Source organism: Sardina pilchardus, chromosome 13 (genome assembly GCF_963854185.1).
Source record: "Sardina pilchardus chromosome 13, fSarPil1.1, whole genome shotgun sequence".
NCBI lineage: Eukaryota > Metazoa > Chordata > Actinopteri > Clupeiformes > Clupeidae > Sardina > Sardina pilchardus.
This window is the reverse complement of record NC_085006.1, coordinates 13,886,439-13,909,495: the sequence shown is the minus strand read 5'-3', so window position 1 is coordinate 13,909,495 and position 23,057 is coordinate 13,886,439. Positions and strand designations below refer to the sequence as shown.

Here is a 23,057-nt window from a genome sequence, read left to right as displayed (position 1 = left end):
TGAATCTGTTGGTGTGTGTGTGTGTGTGGTGTGTGTGTGTGTGTGTGTGTGTGTGTGTGTGTGTGTGTGTGTGTGTGTGTGTGTGTTGTGTGTGTGTGTGTGTGTGTGTGTGTGTGTGTGTGTGTGTGTGTGTGTGTGTGTGTGTGTGTGTGTGTATGCGCATCCTTTCCTCCGGCCTGGTCCTCAATGCAGTCTTTAATTTGTTGTGCAGACTCCAGAAACTCGTGATCTACGTGTCCAGAGAAGAATAACTGAGCTTGATGTGAACTTGAAAAGAAAGAAGTGTGTGTGTGTGTGACTTGTTTGTTCTTCCCCGCACGAGTTCCTGCACGAGACTGGCCTCCCATTTGATTGCTCTCCTTTAGGCAAACTGTGTGAGGCTCTTTGCGTCTCCATGTCATATGACCATGGTGTGTCACACATTTGGCCTCTGAGAGGTTTTTTTCCCCCCGTGTCTTCGTCTCAACAGAAAAGCAAGCACTGAGCAGCGCCATTCTTGTGCAAATTCTATATTTGACCTTTCCTTTGTATCTCAGAATAAATGGGCTATGAACATTTGCTCAATACAAATTACACTGTAAGAAGTAGTTGCTATCTTGCTTTACCTGACTTCTGTTCGTGTTTTTCCCTGTTTTTCTCTCTCTCTCTCTCTCTCTCTCTCTCTCTCTCTCTCTTTGTCAGGATGCCCTGGAGACTGCCGCACGTGCAGAGGGGGGGTTGCCCCTGGAGATGGGCGTCTCACCCCACAGTAAGGAGCTGGAGGAGGACGCTGTGCGCAGCAAGTACCACCACAGCGTCAGCATGCTCAAGCCTTTCCGCTCCACCAGCAAGTGAGTCTCTCAGCGGTCATCACCCTCTACCCTCAACCAGGAGAGACACACACACACAGACAGACAGACAGATTCTGACAGACAAACAGATACACACACACTCACTCACAGACAGAGAGACAGATGTTTACAGTTCACACCAGCTGCAGGACATTCTGGTCGAGGCCTCTTTGATGCTACAGTTTCACAGCAGTTCATAGCAAGAGTTTAGTCAAGCCCTGTAAAACCACTGTGGAGGCCTTTAGTGGAAGATGATCAAAATATGTGTGTGCCGTAGGGAGAAAAACAATAAATAGCTCAAGGTTGTCTTAGTGTTTCATAATTTAACATGGTCCTTTTTGTGTTGTTTTTTGTTTTGTTTTCTGTCCTTTCGATCTTCTTTCCTTCTCTTTCATCCCCTTTTCTTTTTTCACTCTCTCTCTCTCCTCCCTGTCTGCCGCAGGCATGAGCACCCGGTGGATAACGCAGGCCTCTTTTCCTTCATGACATTTAATTGGCTGACGCCACTGGCCGTCTGTGCCCACAAGAAGGGCCAGCTCTTCCTGGAGGATGTCTGGCCCGTGTCACAGTGGGAGAGCTGTGAGACCAACCGCCACAGGTGTGTGTGTGTGTGTGTGTGTTTATGTGGTTTAACATTAACATCCCCATTTGGAGATAGAGATGCCATTATAACCAGTTAAAACAAGAAAATAAATCAGGTTACCTAGAATGTGAAGTTGTCATTTACATAGTGTTTATATAAGAAGAATTCGTCTGTTCAGGCCATTAAGGCTGACAGGACAATTCCACGAGGACTCACTGATTAGTTAATGACGCTCATATTAGATTTTAGACTCAAACGACATCATCTCTTAATGGAGGTCAGTCAAGATCTGATGATATGAAGTAGCCTATGTGACCAGATTGAGGTTACTATTATTAGAAATACTTCACTCTAGCTAGTAGAGTCATTTGTGTGTGTGTGTGTGGGGGGGGGGGGGGGGGGGGGATTGATCCATATCATTCGGGAAGTTATAAGTAGATAAGTGCAGTATGTAGCCTGCGTCATTGGCAGTGAACTCCGAACAGTGTGGGTCTAAATTGAGAGCGCAAGTCAAACATGCTGCATCAGTTGGGTGATGCGTCATAGCATTTCTCCTCTTCCAGCAGCCCACTATGTTCTTTTCTTCTTCTGCGTAATTTCTGATTAAACATTCTCAATATTATCTGATCTCCTTGACAACAGCCATATTGTCCTTGTCGGATCCGAAAAGAAAGCAACTGTTTTTTTTTTCATTGTCTAAATCACTCCCACACACAGCTTGTTGACTGCCTGTACAAATGCTTTTGTTGTAGTACGCTTCTGTCTGTTCAGGATTTTTATACCACAGTCGGACTGTCCGTAGATACAGTCTGGTTAGGGATGTATGTGATATAACTGTGTAAGTGGTGTGTCTGATTATGTGTGTGTCATAACTGTGTGTGTGTGTGACCATGTGTGTGATAAATAGCATATATGTGTGGCGTTAAATAAGCAGTCGCTGACCATTTTCTCCATCTTCGTGTGTGTGTGTGTGTGTAGGCTGACTGCTCTGTGGGAAGAGGAGTGTGAGGCGCGTGGGGACCAGGCCTCCCTGCGGCATGTGGTCTGGCACTTCTGCCGCACCCGGCTGCTGCTGTCCATCCTCTGCCTCATGGTCACCCAGCTGGCTGGCTTCAGCGGCCCAGTAAGTAACACCATCTCAGTGTCCTTTCTCTCTCTTTCTTTCTCTCTCTCCTCCCCCTCTCTCTCTCTCTGAGTCTCTCATTCACCTTCACGTAGATGGAAAAGGGTGTGTGCCTTTGTATGTGTGCACCCACCCAGCCTCTCCTGCCCCCCTCCACCCCCACCCCCCACCTCCCTTCCCTTCCCCCCACCTCCGAGCGTCCAGCTGAAGTGTGTAGGTAAGTCTGATGGGGCAGGGAGGAGTTGTACGCCACTCTTCTCTTACCCTCTTACCCAGCATGCATTGCGGCCAGCACAGCTCTGTCACAGGGTAATGTCCATGAAAGGCCCTTGCTTATAATTCCCAATGTGCTGCTGGTCAGTATGTGTGTCTTTGTGAGGGCAACAGAAGGAGTGGTGATGTGTTTTTCTGTAAGGATGCCATTGTGTTGCCTATATCAGGACCTTATCAGTGCCTTACAAATGAACAAGATGTCACCACCTTATGTAGGCATAGTTTTGTATGTTCGGTAAGTTTCAACCACTTAATGTCGGTGCACTGATTTTAGAAGCAGTGGACTTTCAGCCCATGGGAACTGGACCTGATTACAAGATGCTTTAGGGTACTCGATTAGCATCGTTTCCCTCAGACACAGTCAACTCCAGAGATGTTGTAGCTTACATTTTTTTTAAAGACTTCACCAGTAGTTCATAATTCCAGGTGGCACGCCAACATCTCAACAAGCTAACGCTCCACTCTGGAGTTGCCTGTTCCTGTTCTAAACGTCTAAACGTTTTGTAGCGCTGAGTTTGGCCTAATGCCCTGCCCATGCTCCGCTGAAGGACTAGCGCCCTCTAGAGGCATGTCACATGTAGTTGTGATCTCAGTTAGTCCTGAATCATGATTAGGTCAGCGCTGCACTCTCCTTACCCTGCAGTCAAATATTTGCATGCGTGCAAATGAGAGATGTAAATTTGCATGGGCTAGTGACAGTCTGCATATTACGAGCTGGAATCTCTGCTGGATAAGGCTTGTGCCGTCAAGATTTCTTTTTTTCTGCCCCTGTTGCCACGTGGCCTTATCAGCCAGACTTCTTTTCTCTTCTCTGCGTTCTATCTTTGTTTGTTCTTCTATGTCATCTTTCTGACACTACTTTTTGTTTTTGTTCTGTTGCTTTTGATCTATACAGTCCATTAGCAGTCTGACAATGCATTATCAGACAGTGGTCTTGTGTTTTTCAATTCGATGAAAGTCCTACGGTCAGTATTATCCCTGTCTACGTTAAGTGGACAGGGAGGACAGGTCTTAACCCAGCAGCTTTTTTCCAAGGAGAGCTTCTGTCACTGTCCCTCCCTGGGTTGAGCAGCGAGCTTCTACTGTCCCAAGCCCCCCTCCCTACTTACAAAAAAAAAAGACTTTTATTTTTAAACTATTTTGGCTGCTCCTCAGCCTCCTTTACACCTAAAGGCATTCCTGTCTTATGTTGCTGTGCTTATGTTAACCGATAACCTTGCAGCTTTTACGGGCTTTGTATATCTAATGCATTTATGCATCTTTTCACTGCCTTGATGATTCAGTAATGTGGGGAAGAGGGTGTTGGGGGTGCCGGTTTTGGGCGTCTGCAGGGACCAGAGTTCTCTGCTGGCCCGAGGGAGAGACGTGTGACAGAGGCTGTTCTTTAGACTCCACAGGGTGTCCCTTTTACCTGCGGAGAGCAATAGAACGCGAGACGGGCCCCAGAGCCTTCCAACAGCGCACAAAAAAAATATGCCTGTGAGGTAAGGGCACGTTTCATACGCAGGGCTGGATCAAGACTTCTTCTCTTTCTGCTCTCTTTTTTCTTTCTTCTCTTTTTCTTTCTCCTCCCTTCTCTCTCTTTCTCTCTCTTTCTCTATGTGTGCCTCTATCTGTGTCTTCCGTCTAAATCCATGAATTTGTTTTTGATGCTACAGTATTTGTTCTCATATGACAACAGTCTGCCATTAGAAGAAATGATTGTGATGAGATTGCTTGTGTGTATGTCTTGTTTTGTATAATGTGAAACACTGTTTTTTTTTTTTGCCTTGTATGTTTCTGTGCCATCTCGTTTAACACTACACTTCCATGTTCCCAGTTGTCTGGGACAGTTCAGTAAAGAGTTCTAACTTAAATGCCAAGGAAATTGGACTTTGATGTCTTACGAATGCTCAACCAGTGCCCGGACTGATCTTTCTTTTAAGTTTCATTTAATTTTTACGGGAGGGCCTATAGAATTCGAGGCCTTTCAGACCCTGTGGATTTTTGCCATGTCGAATGGACACTTGAATGGCAACCCTTAAGTCTCTGTGCCTTGAATAAAAAGCTTGCCATTGATTGGTTGGCCAGTGTATATGGCCGCACCATCAGAGAAAAGAGAGGGGAGTTGGTTTGGCCTTTGCCCCTCCTCTCTGGATCTCCTCTTAAACGGACAGTAAACGAAAAAAAAAATGACTTAAAATGTGATATCACACATTCCTCCGATGGACACACTGTCTGCCTTTCTAACACACACATGCATAAGAACACTGAAAGACTCTTCAGTTCTGCCATTTCTATCACAACGATGTCTACAGATGTGCTCTTTATGCTTTTCCTGTTTTGTACTTAATTTTTTTTATTTTGGTTGAATCATGAGCTGCTGCATTATGTTCACTCATTTATCATGTTCATGGGACTGTGTAAAGCTTTGCTATTTCAAACCAACAAGATTCAAAAGCCTTCCTTTTTACAGTCGCAAATAAACTTCAACTGTTGACTCAAACCATGTGGGTTTGCTGGGGTTCCCGTGTTTGTGTGAGAATGTTCTTGAGTGAAAAGATTATATGCATGTGAGCAGAATGAATGTTTTGGTCTGTGTGTGCGCGTGTTTGTGTGTTCGTACGTGTGTGTGCCTGTGTGTGTGTGTTTTATTTTTTTGGATGCAGAGATTCAGTGGTCAGTGGCTGTTTCTGTTTTTTTGAACCAGTGGCCACATCCAGTGTCCTATTGCCCTCTCTCTTTCTCTCTCTCTCTCTCTCTGTGCTCCATCCCTGTCCCCTCTCTCTGTTTTCCTATAATCAAACTGCTGATGTTAATTTTCAGGTGTTAAAAACAAAACCGCGTCCTCGTCCTCTACCCCAACCCTGGTCTGACTGTAGGTATACTGTCTTTGAATCCATCTAATGCAAACAAAGACCCAGAAAAGGGAGGGCAAAAAAACAAGAGAACCCATGTAAAAGTCATGTTGTGAAATATGTCTCTCCTTTTGTTCCCTCATTGGCCGTGGTCGGCATATTTCATTGTCTCTCTTGTTCTTTTCAAAGGATCTTAATAGAAAAAAGGGCCGACAAAGGTAAATGTTGAGAGCACGTTGTGTATGCCACGAGAACTTAGGTTGCTATCCTCTATCCTTAGTAGACTTTAACAGTTTTTCCCATGTCTCTAATGATTAGAAAAAAAACGTTACGGAATGATGCTCTTTTTTTAGATTAAACTTGATTGCGTCTCTGTCCGTCTTAAGTGAATGATGATGATGCTGATGCTGATGATGACGATGAATATGACGATGACTAATGTAGTGATGTTGATGATGATGATGATGATGTTGTTGATGATGAAGATGATGATGTTGATGTTGTCGCTGAGCTAGAGCTCTTGCCGTTTTCCGTGCTCTCAGTCACGCGCCGCTGTGTCCTGTCGCCTCCCTTGCTGCTCCCCCTTCCCCCGCAGGCCTTCGTGGTGAAGCGGCTGCTGGAGTACACGTCGCAGGGCGAGCCCGACCTGCCCTACGGCCTGCTGCTGGTGCTGGGCCTGCTGGCCACCGAGCTGGTGCGGTCCTGGTCCCTGGCCCTCACCTGGGCCCTCAACTACCGCACGGGCGCACGCCTGCGCGGGGCCATCCTCACCATGGCCTTCCAAAAGATCCTGCGTCTGAGGAGCCTACGGGAGAAGTCCATGGGAGAGGTAAGGAGGGATGGAGGGAGGGATGGATGTAAGGAGGGAAGGATGTAAGGGGGGAAGGATGAAGGGATGGATGGATGGAGAGAGGGAAGGATGAAGGGATGGATGGATGGATGGATGGAGGGAGGGAAGGATGAAGAGAGTGCAGAAGGGAAGTGGGGTAGATCTAAAAAATTTATGAAATTAAGAAGTTGATTTTGAGAGTCAGATGGATATGGAAACTGAAACAAAGACATGACTAGGTAAAAAGCACAGACGATTACGGAGAGGGGAAGACAGTCAGGGAGGGAGGTAAGTCTTGTTTGTTTGGACAATGGTTGAAATGGAGAAGTTAACTTGGAAAGTCCCATGCATGCTGTATGAAAATTGCGGCTAAGACATGATAAGGCAAATACCCAGTGCGGGTAATGAGACAACATAACCTGAGAAATGTTTCATGAGAAAACGTCTGCTGACCGATAAAACAACTAAAGCTTGGAAACACCAAGCCTGTGACATTTCATCTGTTGCACTATGGAGGTGTGGTATTGCAGTGTCTGAATCAGATGGTCTATACTTTGTGAAAGTCACTGAAATTAGATCCATTTAATAACATTTAACCTGGAGTACATGTTAGGGAAAGCCCCCACATTCCTCTGTGACATTAGCTATTTTAAAACCTCAGTCAAGTAAATAATTGAAAAGTTGTGATACATTTCCATTGGGAAGTCCCCCAACTAGAAATGGGATCCAAAAAAAAAAAAGGAAATGACTGACTATGTCTTCTTTACAAATTCATTCATACATTCGTACACGCTACACAACTAACTCTCCATTTTGTCCATGCCCTGGCTATTTTCCGCAGCTGATCAACATGTGCTCGAGCGACGGTCAGCGGATGTTCGAGGCAGCAGTGGTGGGCAGTCTCCTGGCGGGGGGACCGGTGGTGGCCGTGCTGGGCATGGTCTATAACCTCTATATCCTGGGCCCCACCTCTCTGCTGGGCTCTGCTGTCTTCATCCTTTTCTACCCTGCCATGGTGAGTGGTGCTGGTGGACAGATACGGGACCTTTGTTAGTTTAGAGGGCAGAGTGCAAAGTCTGTCAGCAAGCAACGTTCTTGTGCATGTGGCGTATGCATTGGGCATTGAGCGGACTCATCAATGTTTTCGCTTCAGTGTTTTGCAGTTATTCAGTAAGCTTTAGTTAGACAGACTTAAGACATCAATCAAAGAAGGTCCCTAGTTCTGTATGCAATCAAACCTAATCATACCATTGAGTTCTAATTCTACAATGTACAGTGACTTCAACGTTTAAAGATATTTATTTTTGGTCAGATTTCACACTTCTGTGCATAGTTGCTGTATATGAAGGTACTCTGGAAATTGAGCAAGCAGGCAACCATTCACAGACCTGGTCACACCCACTCAAGAGCATATATAGATACTTCAGAATTATAATAATAATAGACACTTCAGAACCCCATATGCTTTTGTAGATATGGTCAAAACATATACATTATTATGCACATTATGTGTAAGATGGACGTCAGGATGACAGTTCCTCTGACTCTCCTCTCTGCTGATCTAGATGTTTAGCTCCAGGCTGACGGCCTACTTCAGGAGGAGAGGCGTGTCCATCACGGACAGCCGCGTGCAGAAGATGAATGAGATCCTCAACTACATCAAGTTCATCAAGATGTACGCCTGGGTCAAGGCCTTCTCACAAGCGGTGCGCCGTAAGTATTGAATCCTCCATTGCTTCCAGAAGTTTCCGGGCACACCACCTCAATATTACCCCACTTAACTCGGTCTCTGTCTGAGGTCTGAGGTCTCAAGGGATGCTATATTAAGCAGCTCTCTCAATAGATATCAATAGAGATCACTCTCCTCTTAGAACCTTTCTGCACTATGTGTCTTAACCACAAATGTCTTGCTGATGCCAGGAATCCGTGAAGAGGAACGCGTGATCCTGGAGAGAGCAGGCTACTTCCAGAGCATCACCGTGGGCGTGGCGCCCATCGTCGTGGTGATCGCTAGCGTGGCCACTTTCTCAACGCACATGTTGCTAGGATACGACCTCAACGCTGCTCAGGTGTGCCTCTAAGCAGGAAGTGTGTATTTGGGATGGGAGTGTGTGCAGTGCTGAGCAGAAGATGGAAAGGTGTCTAATGTCTCTCTCTCTCTCTCTCTTTCTTGCACTGGCTGTAGGCATTTACTGTAGTAACTGTCTTCAATTCAATGACCTTTGCACTGAAGGTCACCCCGTTCTCTGTGAAATCACTGTCTGAGGCATCAGTGGCCATGGAGAGATTCAAGGTGAGTGCTGTGTTCATTCTGTCCCCGTTAGCCGCAAAAGTTTCAGCCGGCGAGACTCGAGTTTACAAGTGTTAATGACCGGGGTCTTCGAACTCTGAGAATGAGAACTGGGTTCCTTAAGCTCCCTCCCACCATCTCTGTCCATCACTTCCACTTTAATCTCGCGCTCTAATTCCCACTCGCCCCTTTGTCCCCGCAGTCTGATAGTTTTCTGAGCAGACGGGCTGTCTGTATGTTGTGCTAGCAGGAGTGCTGGGCCGGGCCGGGCTAGGCTTTGTTGGCAGGACATCTATGCGTGTCCTACTGGGGGCCCGGGCCCTCCTAATCCGGGGATCCGGGCAGCGCGGCCCGCGGGAGGTGTGTGTTTATTTTGGTCCAGCTGGAAGGACATTGGGAATGTGCTGCATCAGCTGCTCTGGGGGGGGACGCTGGCTTCACGCGCTGCCTGGCGCCCGACACTGTCCCAGTCTAAAGCCCCCCAACTGCCCCACCTCCATGCCCAAATGAATGACCTCCTCCCAGCACCAGCTACATATCCGAGCTTGACCTGATTCTCCACCCCAGTGCCTCTTTATCACCCACCCGGAGTCTTCTAGAACAAAAGCCCCAGGTTGGGGGGTGGGGGGGGGTGATGTCCTTTCCAGTGTCCCAGTTTCTGACGGCAGCCCTGCCTGTTGAGGATTCTTTAGGGATTAAATATTGAACAGGAGATGGGGTGAACGTGGCAGGGTGGGTGACGGGGGGGGCTTTTTGGGATTGGGGCAGAAGTGATGACTGGCTGGTGGGGTGATCAGATCAACTGAAGCCTGGGGGCACGCAGGAATTATGTGGAGGGGGAGAGCTGGCAAATCCCTGGAAAGGCTCAGTGCTGTACCGTACAGCTGAACCTGCTGAACCCTTCCCCTCTCTCCAGACACACACACACACACACACACACAGCTGAACCCTTCCCCTCTCTCCAGACACACACACACACACACACACACACACACACACACACACACATACGGCTGAGCCTCTCCCCAGTGACCTTCACTGCCGTTCTCACCCACCGCCAGCCAGAATGAACATTTGATACTTAGCTCCTCTCAGCTGAAAGGCCACTTGGCTCTAATAATTATTATTACCCCCGGGGGTTGGTATAGTATGCCTGGAATTTCAGTTAAAGGTTTATATTCTCAACTCTCCATGTAATATGATTATGTTATTAGGAGAAAAATGCAGAGTGAAAATTAAAGTAAAAGTATAGAAAAGTATAATCTAGACAGGAACTATAGAAAGGAGATTGAGTTAGAGTAAATCAAATAAGGGTTTTCTGATGCAAATTAAAATTTTAAAGGACCTGTATTGAATAGGAAATAATGTGATCCGTGATCTGTACGAGCGAATCTGTAGAGGTGTAACATGCCCGTGATAAGTCACATGACTTCCTCCCGCTCTCCCCCCCAACAGAGTTTGCTGATGATGGCCGAGGTGGAGATGATCCGCAAGCGGCCGCAGGACCCAAAGGTGGCCGTGGAGATGCGTGGGGCTAGTCTGGCCTGGGAGATGGTGGGCCATAGCGCCCAGCCCACCCCGCGGGGGACTCCCTGTGTTGGCCTGAGCCAGAGGAAGACCCGGCGGAAGCAGCAGCAGCAGCCAGCGACCCCGCTACGGACCCCAGTGCAGGTGGAGCAGACGGAGCAGCAGAGCTCCCAGCTGCTGGGGGACACCGGAGCCTCCACCCCTGAGCACCAGCCACACTGCGTCCCCACCGTCAGCCAGCGCCTGCAGAGGACCCTGCACTGCATCGACCTCACCGTGGAGCAGGTGTGTGTATGATTGTCTGTCTGTGTGTGTGTGTGTGTGTGTGTGTGTCTCTGTGTGCACACTAATGTGTTTACCAATGCCTATTGGAAAAATGTTAGTGTCTGTATGTTTATGAGGGCTGTAGAGAAAGTTGTTCATGCTTATTCTTTTCTTCTTTTTTTCCGCAGGGGAAGCTGGTTGGTATCTGTGGCAGCGTGGGTAGTGGCAAGACCTCTCTCATATCTGCCATACTGGGACAGGTGAGATGATCTTCTGCCCTTCAAACAAGTCTGTGTTCACTGTAGCTCCAACAGCATCACACTGTATCAAAGCAGCCAAAGTCATCTCAAGGAACATAGGCACATATAAAAATGCATACCTACCATGAATTGGCATTTGTTTTGGAAGATGGAGTCTGTCCGGCTATTCCATGTTTGGAGATTAACTTCTTGAATAACTAATAGTACAATCAAGAGAGAAACACTCTGATAACTGATGAAGATCTAGTGTCAGCTTGAAATGTCAGATAGATGAAGGGCCAATGCAGTCGTAATCTTGACCAAAACAATTCTTCTTCAGCACAGTTGTATTAGCAAGACACACGGCTAGCAAGAGTGCATAGAAATGACTCTTACCAACACAAACACAATGATTCAGTAGAAATGATCATCGCTCCTAATTTTCAGAAACATAATAACTTGTATTTGGCAGGTCAGTTAGAGCTGGCCCGCATGGCTCACCACAGGCCCACCCTCTACTTTCAACAACTTGCATTTATATAATGCTTTTATCAAAGCACTCAAAGAACTTTAGAGTGAAGGGGGAACCTCACTAACCACTGCCAATGTGTAGCACCCTCCTGGGTAATGCAGCTCTGAGGCTTGAATTGAATTTCCCCTTGGGGATCAATAAAGTATCTATCTATCTATCTAAGGCACAGCAGCCATTATGCACCAGAACACCACACCATGTGATGTTCCTCTAGCATCAGTGAAGAGCGTGTTTGTCGATGTGCTGAAAGGTGTGTCTCTGCCCCGCAGATGACCCTCCTGGAGGGCACAGTGGCCGTGAACGGGGACTTTGCCTACGTAGCCCAGCAGGCCTGGATCCTGAACGCCACGCTCCGTGACAACATCCTGTTCGGCAAGGAGTACGAGGAGGAGAGGTAAGGACCAACTGACGAGCTGATGGAGCTCTGGGACCTGGGGATGGGGGTGGGGATGGGGGGGGGGAGGGTCCACTTTCAACTGGCACAGACAGTAATTTACTCTAAGCTGCTGTCTGGGAACCAGAGGTCTATTTGACAGAAATAAATATTGCACAGACAAGAAAAAGATTTGGGATGTCACATTGATGACTCAGTGTAGAGAGGAGAGTCTGCATACAATTCTTATTTTTATTTTAAGAGTGTGTCTGTGCACGAGTGCTTCCTTTGTAATTCGATTGTTTGCATGGAATACTGCAGTACTGACAGCAGCAGGATGGCAGGTGGAAAATGATTCCAGACCTCTAGAGCTGGCTGCTCACTGATCAAGAAAAGAGTTCTGTCGGCATGTACACATCACACACAAATAAATTCAGAGCGCTTGAAAGCCTCAGAGCAAAATTACTGCAGCAAGAGGATGTTAAACAGTAGTATGCACAGTGTCCACTTCTATTCCTCACATCTGAGGTGATGTTCAGTAACGCTGCTAGACACGGGCCGAACGGGTCAAACGGCCAGCGCATTACTGTCAGCCGGTATAAATGTCGCTGGACCGGGCCGTGCCGGGGGGGACCTGAGTAAGCATGTGAGAGCCACAACCTGCTGAGTAGGGCGCCCGCTCAGATGATTAGGCGGACGGGACACCACAGCGCGCGCGGTTTAGTGGTGCAGTGTGGAATGTGGCGACCCTGGCTTCAATGACTCAGCAGTATTGCCGCAGTCAGCAGGGGGTGACTCAGCATTCTCTGCCGTTGTTTCGCACCAACGAGCCGGGGAAAGGTGACTCATCACGACATTGCGATGTAATGGTGTAAATAAACAAGCCTGATAAACACAAAGTCATTGATTTCTACAAGGGGGGGGGGATGAAACAGTGCAGCCTTTATCGTGCTTTGTTGTGGCCACTACTGAGCGAGTGAATGAGCTTCTGTCTGCTCTCCGTCCTCAGGTACCAGGCGGTGCTGAGTGCCTGCTGTCTGAGGCCTGACCTGGCCATCTTACCCTGTGCTGACCTCACAGAGGTGAGACCGCGTGGTGTGATGCTGTCAGGCTTTCATAGCCGGACACAGTTAGTGCTTTAGTTTGACATTTGAACTGCTCATTTAATAAATGTTAGTATAATAATTATCACCTATAATGAATAATTAGTTATTCTGTGCATTGTTTGATGCACTCTATACTACAGTATGCATTGCTTGGTGCATTCTACTCTCTGTATTTTTATTTTAGATTTTCATATTTTTACTGCACACTGTATATTAATATTGAATATAAATGACAGTATGTGTGTACTCCATATAGTGTGGATTTTATATATAGCTGTAGATAATCATCTCCATCCTGCGCTTGTGCTCATCTCAGATTGGCGAGCGTGGTGCCAACCTCAGTGGAGGGCAACGCCAGCGCATCAGCCTGGCACGGGCCCTCTACAGCGACCGCGCCATCTACATCCTGGATGACCCGCTCAGCGCCCTGGACGCCCATGTGGGGAACCACATCTTCAACAACGCCATCAGGAAGCACCTGCGCCAGAAGACCATCATCTTCGTCACGCATCAGCTGCAGGTAACCTGCGTAGCCCCCTACATGTGAACTTTGACCCCAGTATTAGCTTGGTGTGTCAACACCACGGCTTATCTCAATGCTAGATAAACCGGTCATTCAATGTTCTTTGGTTGTTTGGCTGGTTAAAAAAGATGGATGGACTTTAGATGACTTAACAAATCTGAACAATGGAATAGCATGTGTTCATATACTGTGTGTGTGTGTGTGTGTGTGTGTGTGTGTGTGTGTGTGTGTGTGTGTGTGTAGTTTGGCAAACTCTTCTCCATGGTTTGCTGTACTCTGACACTTGTGCACTTTGTGTGTGCAGTACCTGGTGGACTGTGATGATGTGATCTTCATGCGGGAGGGCAACATCACTGAGCAGGGGAACCATGAGGAGCTGATGAGCCTGAACGGAGACTACGCCGCCATGTTCAACAACCTGCAGCTGGGAGAGGCCCCCCTCATAGAGGTGACGGGAAGCACTACTACACAGAAGCCGTGTTTGTTTGTTACAGCTTGGTTGATGTTTGTTTTGCTGTGTGCCGTGTTTGTTTGTTACAGCTTGGTTGATGTTTGTTTTGCTGTGTGCAGTTTTGTTTGTTATTACCAGAGACTTTGCTGTTCTTGCCTTATCTTAAGATATTGATTTTGGAGGTCACTGAAGCAAATATTTTCTCTCCCTTTGAACCAAAAGTTAAGATTGTGCTAGGCAAGTGAGGGCTTTACCTTGAGCATTTGTTTTGTTTTCTTGCAGATACCCACTAAAAAATCAGGGAATTCACTGAAGAAACCTCTAGAAAAACCTAAAGCTGGATCAGTGAAGAAGGACAAACCAGTCAGCAAAGACAATGGTAGGCAACAGCTTCTTAGGCGCTTTTTTATTGTACGAGTATAATATTAGCGCTATTTTTTAATGAAATTCTATCTTAACATGTTGTGTCATTGGCAAGCAAAGTTTCTAGAACTCTCTGTTCTGTCACAGGTCAGCTGATGCAGGTGGAGGAGCGTGGCAAGGGCTCGGTGCCGTGGTCTGTGTACGGCGTCTACATCCGGGCCGCAGGGGGAGTGCTGGTCTTCCTCCTCATCCTCCTCCTCTTCGTCCTCAACGTGGGCAGCACTGCCTTCAGCAACTACTGGCTCAGCTACTGGATCAAGCAAGGCAGTGGGGTAAGAGAAAGAGAGAGAGGGGAAAGTGGAGAGGAAGAGAGAGGGAGGAAAGGAGAGGAAGGGGGCTCAGATGGAGGGATGGAAGAGATCTCTTGAGAGGAGTGTTGAGGTGGCAGATAGGAAGCTCTTTGTGAAGGATTAGCCCTTTCTCCCCTTCCCTACAGCATGGCTCTAGCTGCAATATTAATGTGACATGATTCACCTTTGACTGTGTGTGTGGTGTGTGCTTATTTGTGTGTTATCTTTTACTGTGTGTGTGCTCATTTGTGTGTGATCTTTGAGTGAATGCGTATCTAAATGTGTTTCCTGTGGTATTTGCCTCTATGGGTGTATGTGTATGGTATTTGCATTCGTGCGTGGTATTTCCATATGTGTGTGCGTGCGTGCGTGCATGTATTTGTTTGTGTGAGGTGTGTATGTGTGTGCATGCATGTGTATTTGCCTGTGTGGGATGTGTGTGTTTGTGCACTGCTGGATGGAAAGCTAATCAGTGGTGAGCACAGGTGTAAGTAGAGAGTGCTCTATTAATATTTCATGAGCAAGTGACCTTGTGAGGATACGTTTGGGGGTTGGTTTGCCCTCGTTAATGGGCCACGGAGCTGGCCCCAATTCACCAAATACCCCAATCCATCCTGTCAAATATAGATAAGTGGACCATATAATCAAGTCAGTTGATTCTCTTGTGACCAATATAGAGACTGTTGCCCCAGGCGAATAGAGGCTCGCTTTAATTACCCAAGTGAATGAAGTATGTCAGCAAGAACGAGGAGCGAGAGCCAAAAATTCAGATAGTCCCTGAGGGGCTGTGGTTAGTGTTATTATATGTAGACAGCACTGCTGTGCTGTAGTGCACTCTTATTAATGATTGTTTAGGCTAACAAGCAGTTTTCACAGAGTGTGTGTGTGCGTGCGTGCGTGCGTGCGTTCGTGTGTGTTAGAGAGAAAGAAAGGCTGGGGTGGAAGAAAGAAAGAAAGAGAACATTATGTGTGTGTAATGTAGAGGTGTAGACTGAGGTCCTGGTTGTTTTTGTTGTGTCTCTGTAGAACACCTCGGTCCTGGTGGGGAACAGCACGGTGGTGAGCGAGAGCATGAGGGACAACCCTTTGATGAGGCACTACGCTGCCGTCTACGCCATGTCCATGGGAGTTATGCTCCTGCTCAAGTTTCTACGCGGCATCGTCTTTGTCAAGGTGAGCTGTGTGTGTGTGTGTGTGTGTGTGTGTGTGTGGGGTGGGGGGGGGGGGGGGGGTCACATTACCTTCAAAAGAGGAGCATGTGTTTCCAAAGTGTTTCATCAGGGATTTGTGTGCTGATTGTTTCATGACGTTAGCATATGTGAAGGTGTATGTTTCTATGCTTTGGGGAAGAGATGTTCAACTTTAAAACGCCTCTGCATCTATATATTTTCACTGCATCATCACTGCACTTTTCATTGCGCTATGCATAGGTACATAATAGTTGTATAAGACCTACCTGTGAATTGTTCCCAGGTTACACTGAGGGCGTCTTCAAGGCTTCATGAAGAGCTTTTCCGGAAGATTCTTCGAAGCCCGATGAAATTTTTTGACACCACTCCCACTGGACGTATCCTCAATCGCTTCTCCAAAGACATGGATGAAGGTGATCAGAACACATATTGGTTGACTTTCGAGTAAAAACATCAACAAACTGACAAAAAGTTTGTACTACGCTAGTTCAGACATAGTCTAGAAGAAACTGTGAGCTTTTGTTTCATGTTTTCTTTTTTTTCCATTTACACGTTCTAGATTGATGTGTGCACTTCTCTTGAAGCTACTAGTTGAAGTTAGCATAATATTCCGTAGAGCATTCAAATGATATCATCTTCTCTCTCTAACTCTGCTTCCCCCTATTCTCATTCAAACGATTTCCTCTTCTCTCTGAAAAAAACCTCTCTAACTCTGCTTCCTCGTGTTCTCCACAGTGGACACACGGCTGCCCTTCCAGGCGGAGATGTTCATCCAGAACGTGATCCTGGTGTTCTTCTGCCTGGGCGTGATTGGCAGCGTCTTCCCCCTCTTCCTGGTGGCCGTGGGGCCGCTGGTGCTGCTCTTCATCGCGCTGCACATGGTGTCGCGAGTCTTCATCCGCGAGCTCAAGCGCCTGGACAACGTCACGCAGTCGCCCTTCCTGTCCCACGTCACCTCCAGCATCCAGGGCCTGACCACTATCCACGCCTACGGCAAGGGGGACGAGTTCCTTCAGAGGTGGGTCAGGACTGGGGGCATCCACTGGCGTTCTGACTGAGGGCCCTGGCTGCGTCTTCAACTTAATGCATTTAATTAACATATCAAATATATTTTCCCTATAGTTCACACAGTTGAAACAGTACATTAATTTAATTGAAAGCACAAGTAATTACTGGGCTGGAGCTGCTGTTCCATTCTATTCCATTGTAAATAGACCCCCTATTCCCTCAGCGATTCCCCAAGGCTCAAATATAAAACACAATATGAGTTGAGCATTTGATGCTGTTTTGGGGAAAAAAGAAGCATAATCTAATCACAGCCTGTCTGTCTCTATTTAGGTACCAGGGGCTGTTGGACCAGAACCAGGCTCCGTTCTACCTGTTCAGCTGCGCCATGCGGTGGCTGGCTGTGCGGCTCGACGTCATCAGCGTGGCGCTCATCAGCATCACGGCTCTGATGATTGTGGTCATGCACGGACGCATACCGCCTGCCTACGCCGGCCTGGCAATCTCCTATGCTGTCCAAGTGAGCCTCCAACTGTACAGCACATACAAACTCACACATACAGAGTAGAATGGTCAGAAGTGCTCCAAAATAATTATCCTGCCGAGTTGGCCTCAGAATTTTACAATGTGTAGTGTCTAGTTAAACCATTTTTTTTGTAGACCTTCAGATTCCATACATTTATCCCGTGGTTTTCTATACAGTTTTATATTAGACAATAAATGAGGCTTAAGGTTTCTGTTGATCTGGTAATGATGGGTTGATAGTGATCAGTTCTCCATCTTGTCTATCCTCTCAGCTCACAGGGCTCTTCCAGTTCACTGTCCGTCTGGCTACGGAGACAGAAGCTCGCTTCACCTCAGTCGAGAGGATTGACCACTACATCCAGGTACTGAGTGAGCCTGTGGTTAAGTAGGAGACTTGTGGGTTTGATACCATGGCCTGTCATCGGGTAAATGCCTATATGGGTATGTAAAACAGCATAGAGATCAGAGGTGTGTTCAGAATCGGCAAACCGTGGCAAAAGTTTGTGATGGCGGATATGCTTTCTCTGAATAGTTGAATTTGAATGATTTGGTGTAAACATTCCATTTTAAAGTTAACCCTTCATCCAGCTCCACTGTATGTTCTATGAGAACCACCTCCTCAATCTGTCTATGAGAGTTTGCGGAGAACTCAAGGCAAAGAGTGTTCATGAACGTTCGCCTGTGTTTCTGAATTTGAACTCAGTTTCACTGTGCACATCATCATGAAATGGAGTGATAGTGCAATCATAATGGTGGGAAGCTGTACAGTATTGATATACTTATGCCCAAATGCCCACAGGAGATGTTTCAACAACAAAACTGCCATTTAGGTTTATAGCCTCTTTGGAGACATGGCTGATTCCCATGCCAGTTATAGTTGGGTGGAGCCACTTGTACAAGCACTTTGAGAGTGAAATGGAGTGAAATGCTGAAGTCTTGACGTCGGTCTATCTGTCTCTCTCTCTGTGTAATTATCTATTAGTCTCTGGCCCTGGAGGCCCCAGCCCGGATCAAGAACAAGGCTCCGCCAGAGGACTGGCCCCACGAGGGGGAGGTGGTGTTCGACGACACGGAGATGCGCTACCGGGAGAATCTGCCGCTGGTCCTCAAGAAGATCTCCTGCACCATCCGACCCAAAGAGAAGGTCGGGATCGTGGGTCGGACGGGGTCAGGTGAGTCCAGCTCAGTATGAAAAGCTGCCTTCTCATTTAAACCACCTGTAATCCATCTCCAGAATATTCTATTTGAGTTTGGATGCACGCATGCTGATTCTAGTATGGTGCGGCAAACATGCAGCACTTTGCTTTCGTACAACTATGTGTCTCCTAACTTGTAAATGGACTAACAGGGATATGGATGTTTCATCATAATATCGGAAATTGGTACTTGTGTTGCTTTGTTCTTCTGCGGATGCTAAGCTCCTGTCTTCCCCTTTGGTCAGGTAAATCATCTCTGGGTGTGGTCCTGTTCCGACTGGTGGAGCCCTGTGGTGGCTCCATTAAGATCGACGGCGTCAACATATGTGACATCGGCCTGGCTGACCTGCGCAGCAAGCTGTCCATCATCCCACAAGAACCAGTGCTTTTCAGCGGCACAGTTCGGTACGAGGTCCTTTTTCATGTCGTCTTTGTGCAATACGCTTTGAGTAGCCTTTAGTGCTTAAAAGAAAAGTGCTGTATAAATAAATGTTTACTTCTACTTACATACTTTTCTTTCTTTCTCAAATGTACTGTGTTTCCTATATAGTGGGGCACTGATCTAATCCAGGCTTTGTCTCTGAACTGTGCAGGTCTAACCTGGACCCCTTCCACCAGTACTCAGAAGAGTCAATCTGGGATGCCCTGGAGAGGACCCATATGAAGGAGTGTGTAAGTATGGATGGATGGATGAATGCATCATCTTGGATCAGATTGCTCACAGAGACTAATACCACAGGCATCCACAAACACATACACACATTAGATGACCTTTGGATGAGGCTGACATTAGTTATAAGTGTGTGTGTGTGTGTGTGTGTGTGTGTGTGTGTGTGTGTGTGTGTGTTGTAGTATAGAATGGATGGATGAATGGATGCATCACTTTGGATCAGATTGCTCACAGAGACTAATACCACCAGCATCCACAAACACATACACACTACTTATATACAGCATCTAAGATCATTTTAGGTTCAAGAGGTTGTTTTCACTTGCTTTGAGCATTTCTGCTCTGCTCTTTGTCATAAAAAGAAAACAAACACACACATATACGCCCTGACTGACGTCGACTGTGCTCTCGTCCAGGTGTCTCAGTTACCCCTGAAGCTGGACTCGGAGGTGGTGGAGAACGGGGAGAACTTCTCCGTCGGGGAGCGACAGCTGCTGTGTGTGGCCCGCGCCCTGCTGAGGCAATGCAAGGTGAGCCACTAGCTCTTATGATACGACCAGCACACACACACCCCACACATATACACTCATGTGCACAGTCGCATATACATGAATGAAACCATAAACTCCGAAGAGAAGTTGTTTCTTGCACTCAAAAGAGCCATATTAAACATTTTAACACCGACAACAATACATATCAATAAAACAATGGCAAACATCCAACAACATTAAGACATCGATGACAAACATTCACACATACAGTACACGCAACACAGACACACACCTTTCCCCCCAGGACCGCCTCTAGTCAGGGGCCAGGGTTGAGCAATGTTACCACATGTTCTGACTGGGTGACCAGTTTTTTGAGAACTTTAATCATTAAAGTTCCCAAGAAACTTGTGGTTGGTATGAGAGGGAATGGGAGAGGGATCTTCCTGAATCTCAATATTGAATTTCCCCTTGGGGATCAATTAAAGGTATACTATGCAGGATTGGCGATTTCATCGCCGGTTTCGCTTTCACTTTTCATTTTCGCTCGTTTTATGCTTGCATATTTCTCTGTAGAGCTTCCCCTACAGCTTTAGCGTGTATATTTGTCAAAACTCCTCAATCGGTCAGTCTGCCGTGCCTTTTCATGAGACTTTACATGACACTTCCTGGAGTAGAGCATGGGTGCGTGCCCGGTGTCTCCTGAAGTTGCAAGTGTGGTTTTACCGCTACAGACCACTAGAGCGGCCTAAAAAAACACTGTTCGACTGGTAATGACTCATTTAATCATATATAACAGTATGGAACGAATTGATTAACTGAAAAACGTTGCATAGTATACCTTTAAGTATCTATCTATATTATGATCACAACAAGTCTGGGCAAATTACAAATTACAGTCAACACATCACCAAACGTAGGCTATTGGTTTTACCAAAAATATTTGCCAATATTTTTACGCCACAAAAAATACACACCTTTTAAATTTTTTTTATACAAAATACAAAGCCATTGTCTTCAACAAAATAAAATAGAAATGAGAAAATACTATTTTGTGAAGACACAAAAGGGCGCTCAGGGGTCTATAAATTAGTAAGCCTACTCAGGTGCTCTTCTGCTACGGGTGAGGTTAGAGCCTCTGCTAACTCTTTTTTCCTTTGAATACTATTTTGTATTTCAAATACTTGATTTACATGTATCAGAAATACTCTGATACATGTCCATTTATGTCCATTTTTATCCAATTAGTCTGCTTTATTATGTTGCCAACCCAAAATTTCTACCAGCCCACCCAAATGTAGAAGGCTAGAACCGGCCCTGTTTCCCCCATCCATGAGTCCTAACACAAGTCACAACAGGAACATCCTCACACATTTCTTGCCATGCACTGTATTTGTAGTAGAACTCCGCTTGTCTGACATCTGATCTTCATCTGTGTGCTCTCCACTCTCTCCATCCAAAGGTTCTGATCCTAGATGAGGCTACTGCTGCTATGGACACTGAGACTGACTCCCTGATCCAGGAGACCATTCGCGCTGCCTTCGAGGACTGCACCACGCTGACCATTGCCCACCGGCTGCAGACCGTGCTCAACTGCGACCGCATCATGGTGCTCAACCAGGGCCAGGTATGGCTTGTGCTGCGAGTGTGATTTGTGGTTCATATCGAGCTGACACCAGGGTGTTGAGTGTGTTGAGATGCTTCCATTTTTTTATGGCTCGACATGCTAGTGCTATGGCTCTGTGCAATATTTTTGTAAAACCATAAAGCGGGACACAGCCTTTGTTTTTTACCTTGTCCCTTTTTCCACTCCCCGATCAGGTTGTGGAGTTCGATGAGCCGTCCAGACTTCTAGCCAACGAGAACTCTCGCTTCTGCGCCATGCTGGCTGCCGTGGAGAACAAGATCTCTGTGCGTGGCTAAGAGAGGCGAGCGCGGGGCCCTCAGTGCGCTCCGTAGATGACGGGAAAGGACTCCCTTCACCCTCCCAGCAAGCTGAGCCCTGACACAACTCCCCTACTTCTGCTAACACAACCATGCACTGCTCTGCCCACGGCTTACGGGGGAGTTGTGCTGGCCAAACTCCATGGCAACAGGGTCCTGAGTGGAGGCCCTGGAGCTGTCCTGAAGAGATGCCTTTTCAGATATAGCGGTCATCTGGAATGGTCAGGATATCATCATTACTGTAACAATGTTCTAAGTATTAGTGGGAAAAAGGGTTTACACGTAGCTGTATTCATTCCATAAAGTCTGTTTTATAGAATATATCTCTATATGCATATATATATACATATATATATATATTTAGGTGAAAGGAGATATACACATGGTTTATTTTGTAAAGCCTCTGTATGTAAAACCATAGTTATGTCTTCTGTGTCTTCTACCACTCATGTCCTCACTGTCTTACTACCTATTTTAATCAGTTTATCTAATGACTTGACAAATCCACGGGTCACGTGTAATTCTTTTTTTTTTTTTTTTTTTTGATGTCTCGTGACTTGAACCCTGAACCCCTGGCTCAAGCAACTGGGTGCAACAGTCCCAAAGGGAGGTTGCAATCAAAGGAGGCTGGGGGATAGGGGGACTCTGGCTGAAGCCTTCTCTGTCAGTCACAGGTACTGGGGGCTTTGGGTAGAGGGGCCACTCAGCAGACTGACGGAGAGGCTCTGAGCTCTTTTGCGGCCTGCGAAGGCTGGCTTGGCACTGAATGGACTGGAGGGTTCTCTCCGAGAGAGACAGAGAGACCACGCTGCTCACTCCCAGTGTCCTTTGCGTCTCGCACCAGGGGCACAACCTCGACCCCTAAGTGAAGATGCCTTGTACATTATTTGACAGCCTATTTCCTTTTGCTATTTCTTTCTCTTTTTTAATTCTTAATAAAGCTTTTTTTTATATAATTTTTATTATTATTATTATTTAATGCCGTACTGTTAACAGGCTGTGCTATTGCCCTTGCAATCTACAGTGCTACTGGCTGGTCTCCTCAGCTTCCTCTGTTGGTTTGAGGTCTCTGACTGATGTTATTATTTTTTCCTTTTCTCTTGCTTTATGTTACAACAAATGCCAGTCATGCACAATCTGTTTTTTTTTTCTTTTTTGGCTGGTGTTGCACTGCTCAGAGCAGGCTGACTTTTTCATTCCTGTTTTCTGTTCTTGTAACCTTGTCTTACATGATAAAGATAAAGATATGGCAAACGGGTCTTTGAGAAGACCTTCTGCAGAATGTCCATCTGTATGTCATTTCTATTACATTTTTATAGCCTTAGCATGACTTCATCATTGCCTTGTGATGGGGGCTGGGATGACCAAGGGGATCTCTCTTTAAAAAAAAGTCAATAAAATTATTTTAGGGTCACACATTAATGTGAGTGTGTGTTTTTTTTGTGTGGGCTATGAGAATGTTTATGGAAGAGAGACTGAGCCGAATGGGATCGATCAGCAGGGGAATCCGAGACCAGAGGGACACCGATATCTTCTTTCCTAGGCT

The 23,057-nt window shown here is 46.5% G+C and overlaps 1 protein-coding gene across 2 annotated transcripts in view; it reads left to right on the top strand.

Moving 5' to 3' along the window:
* abcc5 (ATP-binding cassette, sub-family C (CFTR/MRP), member 5) overlaps positions 1-22,929 on the top strand; it is a 27,827-nt gene extending 4,898 nt beyond the window's left edge. For both annotated transcript variants that reach the window (XM_062551705.1, XM_062551706.1), the window contains exons 3-29: positions 682-830; positions 1,273-1,428; positions 2,392-2,536; positions 6,242-6,475; positions 7,317-7,490; positions 8,041-8,188; positions 8,396-8,544; positions 8,661-8,768; positions 10,221-10,577; positions 10,745-10,816; positions 11,597-11,721; positions 12,710-12,782; positions 13,123-13,326; positions 13,634-13,777; positions 14,063-14,159; positions 14,291-14,475; positions 15,520-15,666; positions 15,967-16,096; positions 16,419-16,701; positions 17,022-17,208; positions 17,486-17,575; positions 18,196-18,385; positions 18,655-18,814; positions 19,003-19,081; positions 19,496-19,609; positions 21,030-21,194; positions 21,389-22,929. In XM_062551705.1, coding sequence (XP_062407689.1) covers positions 682-830; positions 1,273-1,428; positions 2,392-2,536; positions 6,242-6,475; positions 7,317-7,490; positions 8,041-8,188; positions 8,396-8,544; positions 8,661-8,768; positions 10,221-10,577; positions 10,745-10,816; positions 11,597-11,721; positions 12,710-12,782; positions 13,123-13,326; positions 13,634-13,777; positions 14,063-14,159; positions 14,291-14,475; positions 15,520-15,666; positions 15,967-16,096; positions 16,419-16,701; positions 17,022-17,208; positions 17,486-17,575; positions 18,196-18,385; positions 18,655-18,814; positions 19,003-19,081; positions 19,496-19,609; positions 21,030-21,194; positions 21,389-21,490 — 4,167 coding nt within the window. In that variant the 3' untranslated portion in view covers positions 21,491-22,929. The remainder of the gene's footprint in view (positions 1-681; positions 831-1,272; positions 1,429-2,391; positions 2,537-6,241; positions 6,476-7,316; positions 7,491-8,040; positions 8,189-8,395; positions 8,545-8,660; positions 8,769-10,220; positions 10,578-10,744; positions 10,817-11,596; positions 11,722-12,709; positions 12,783-13,122; positions 13,327-13,633; positions 13,778-14,062; positions 14,160-14,290; positions 14,476-15,519; positions 15,667-15,966; positions 16,097-16,418; positions 16,702-17,021; positions 17,209-17,485; positions 17,576-18,195; positions 18,386-18,654; positions 18,815-19,002; positions 19,082-19,495; positions 19,610-21,029; positions 21,195-21,388) is intronic.
* Positions 22,930-23,057: the final 128 nt, after the last annotated feature.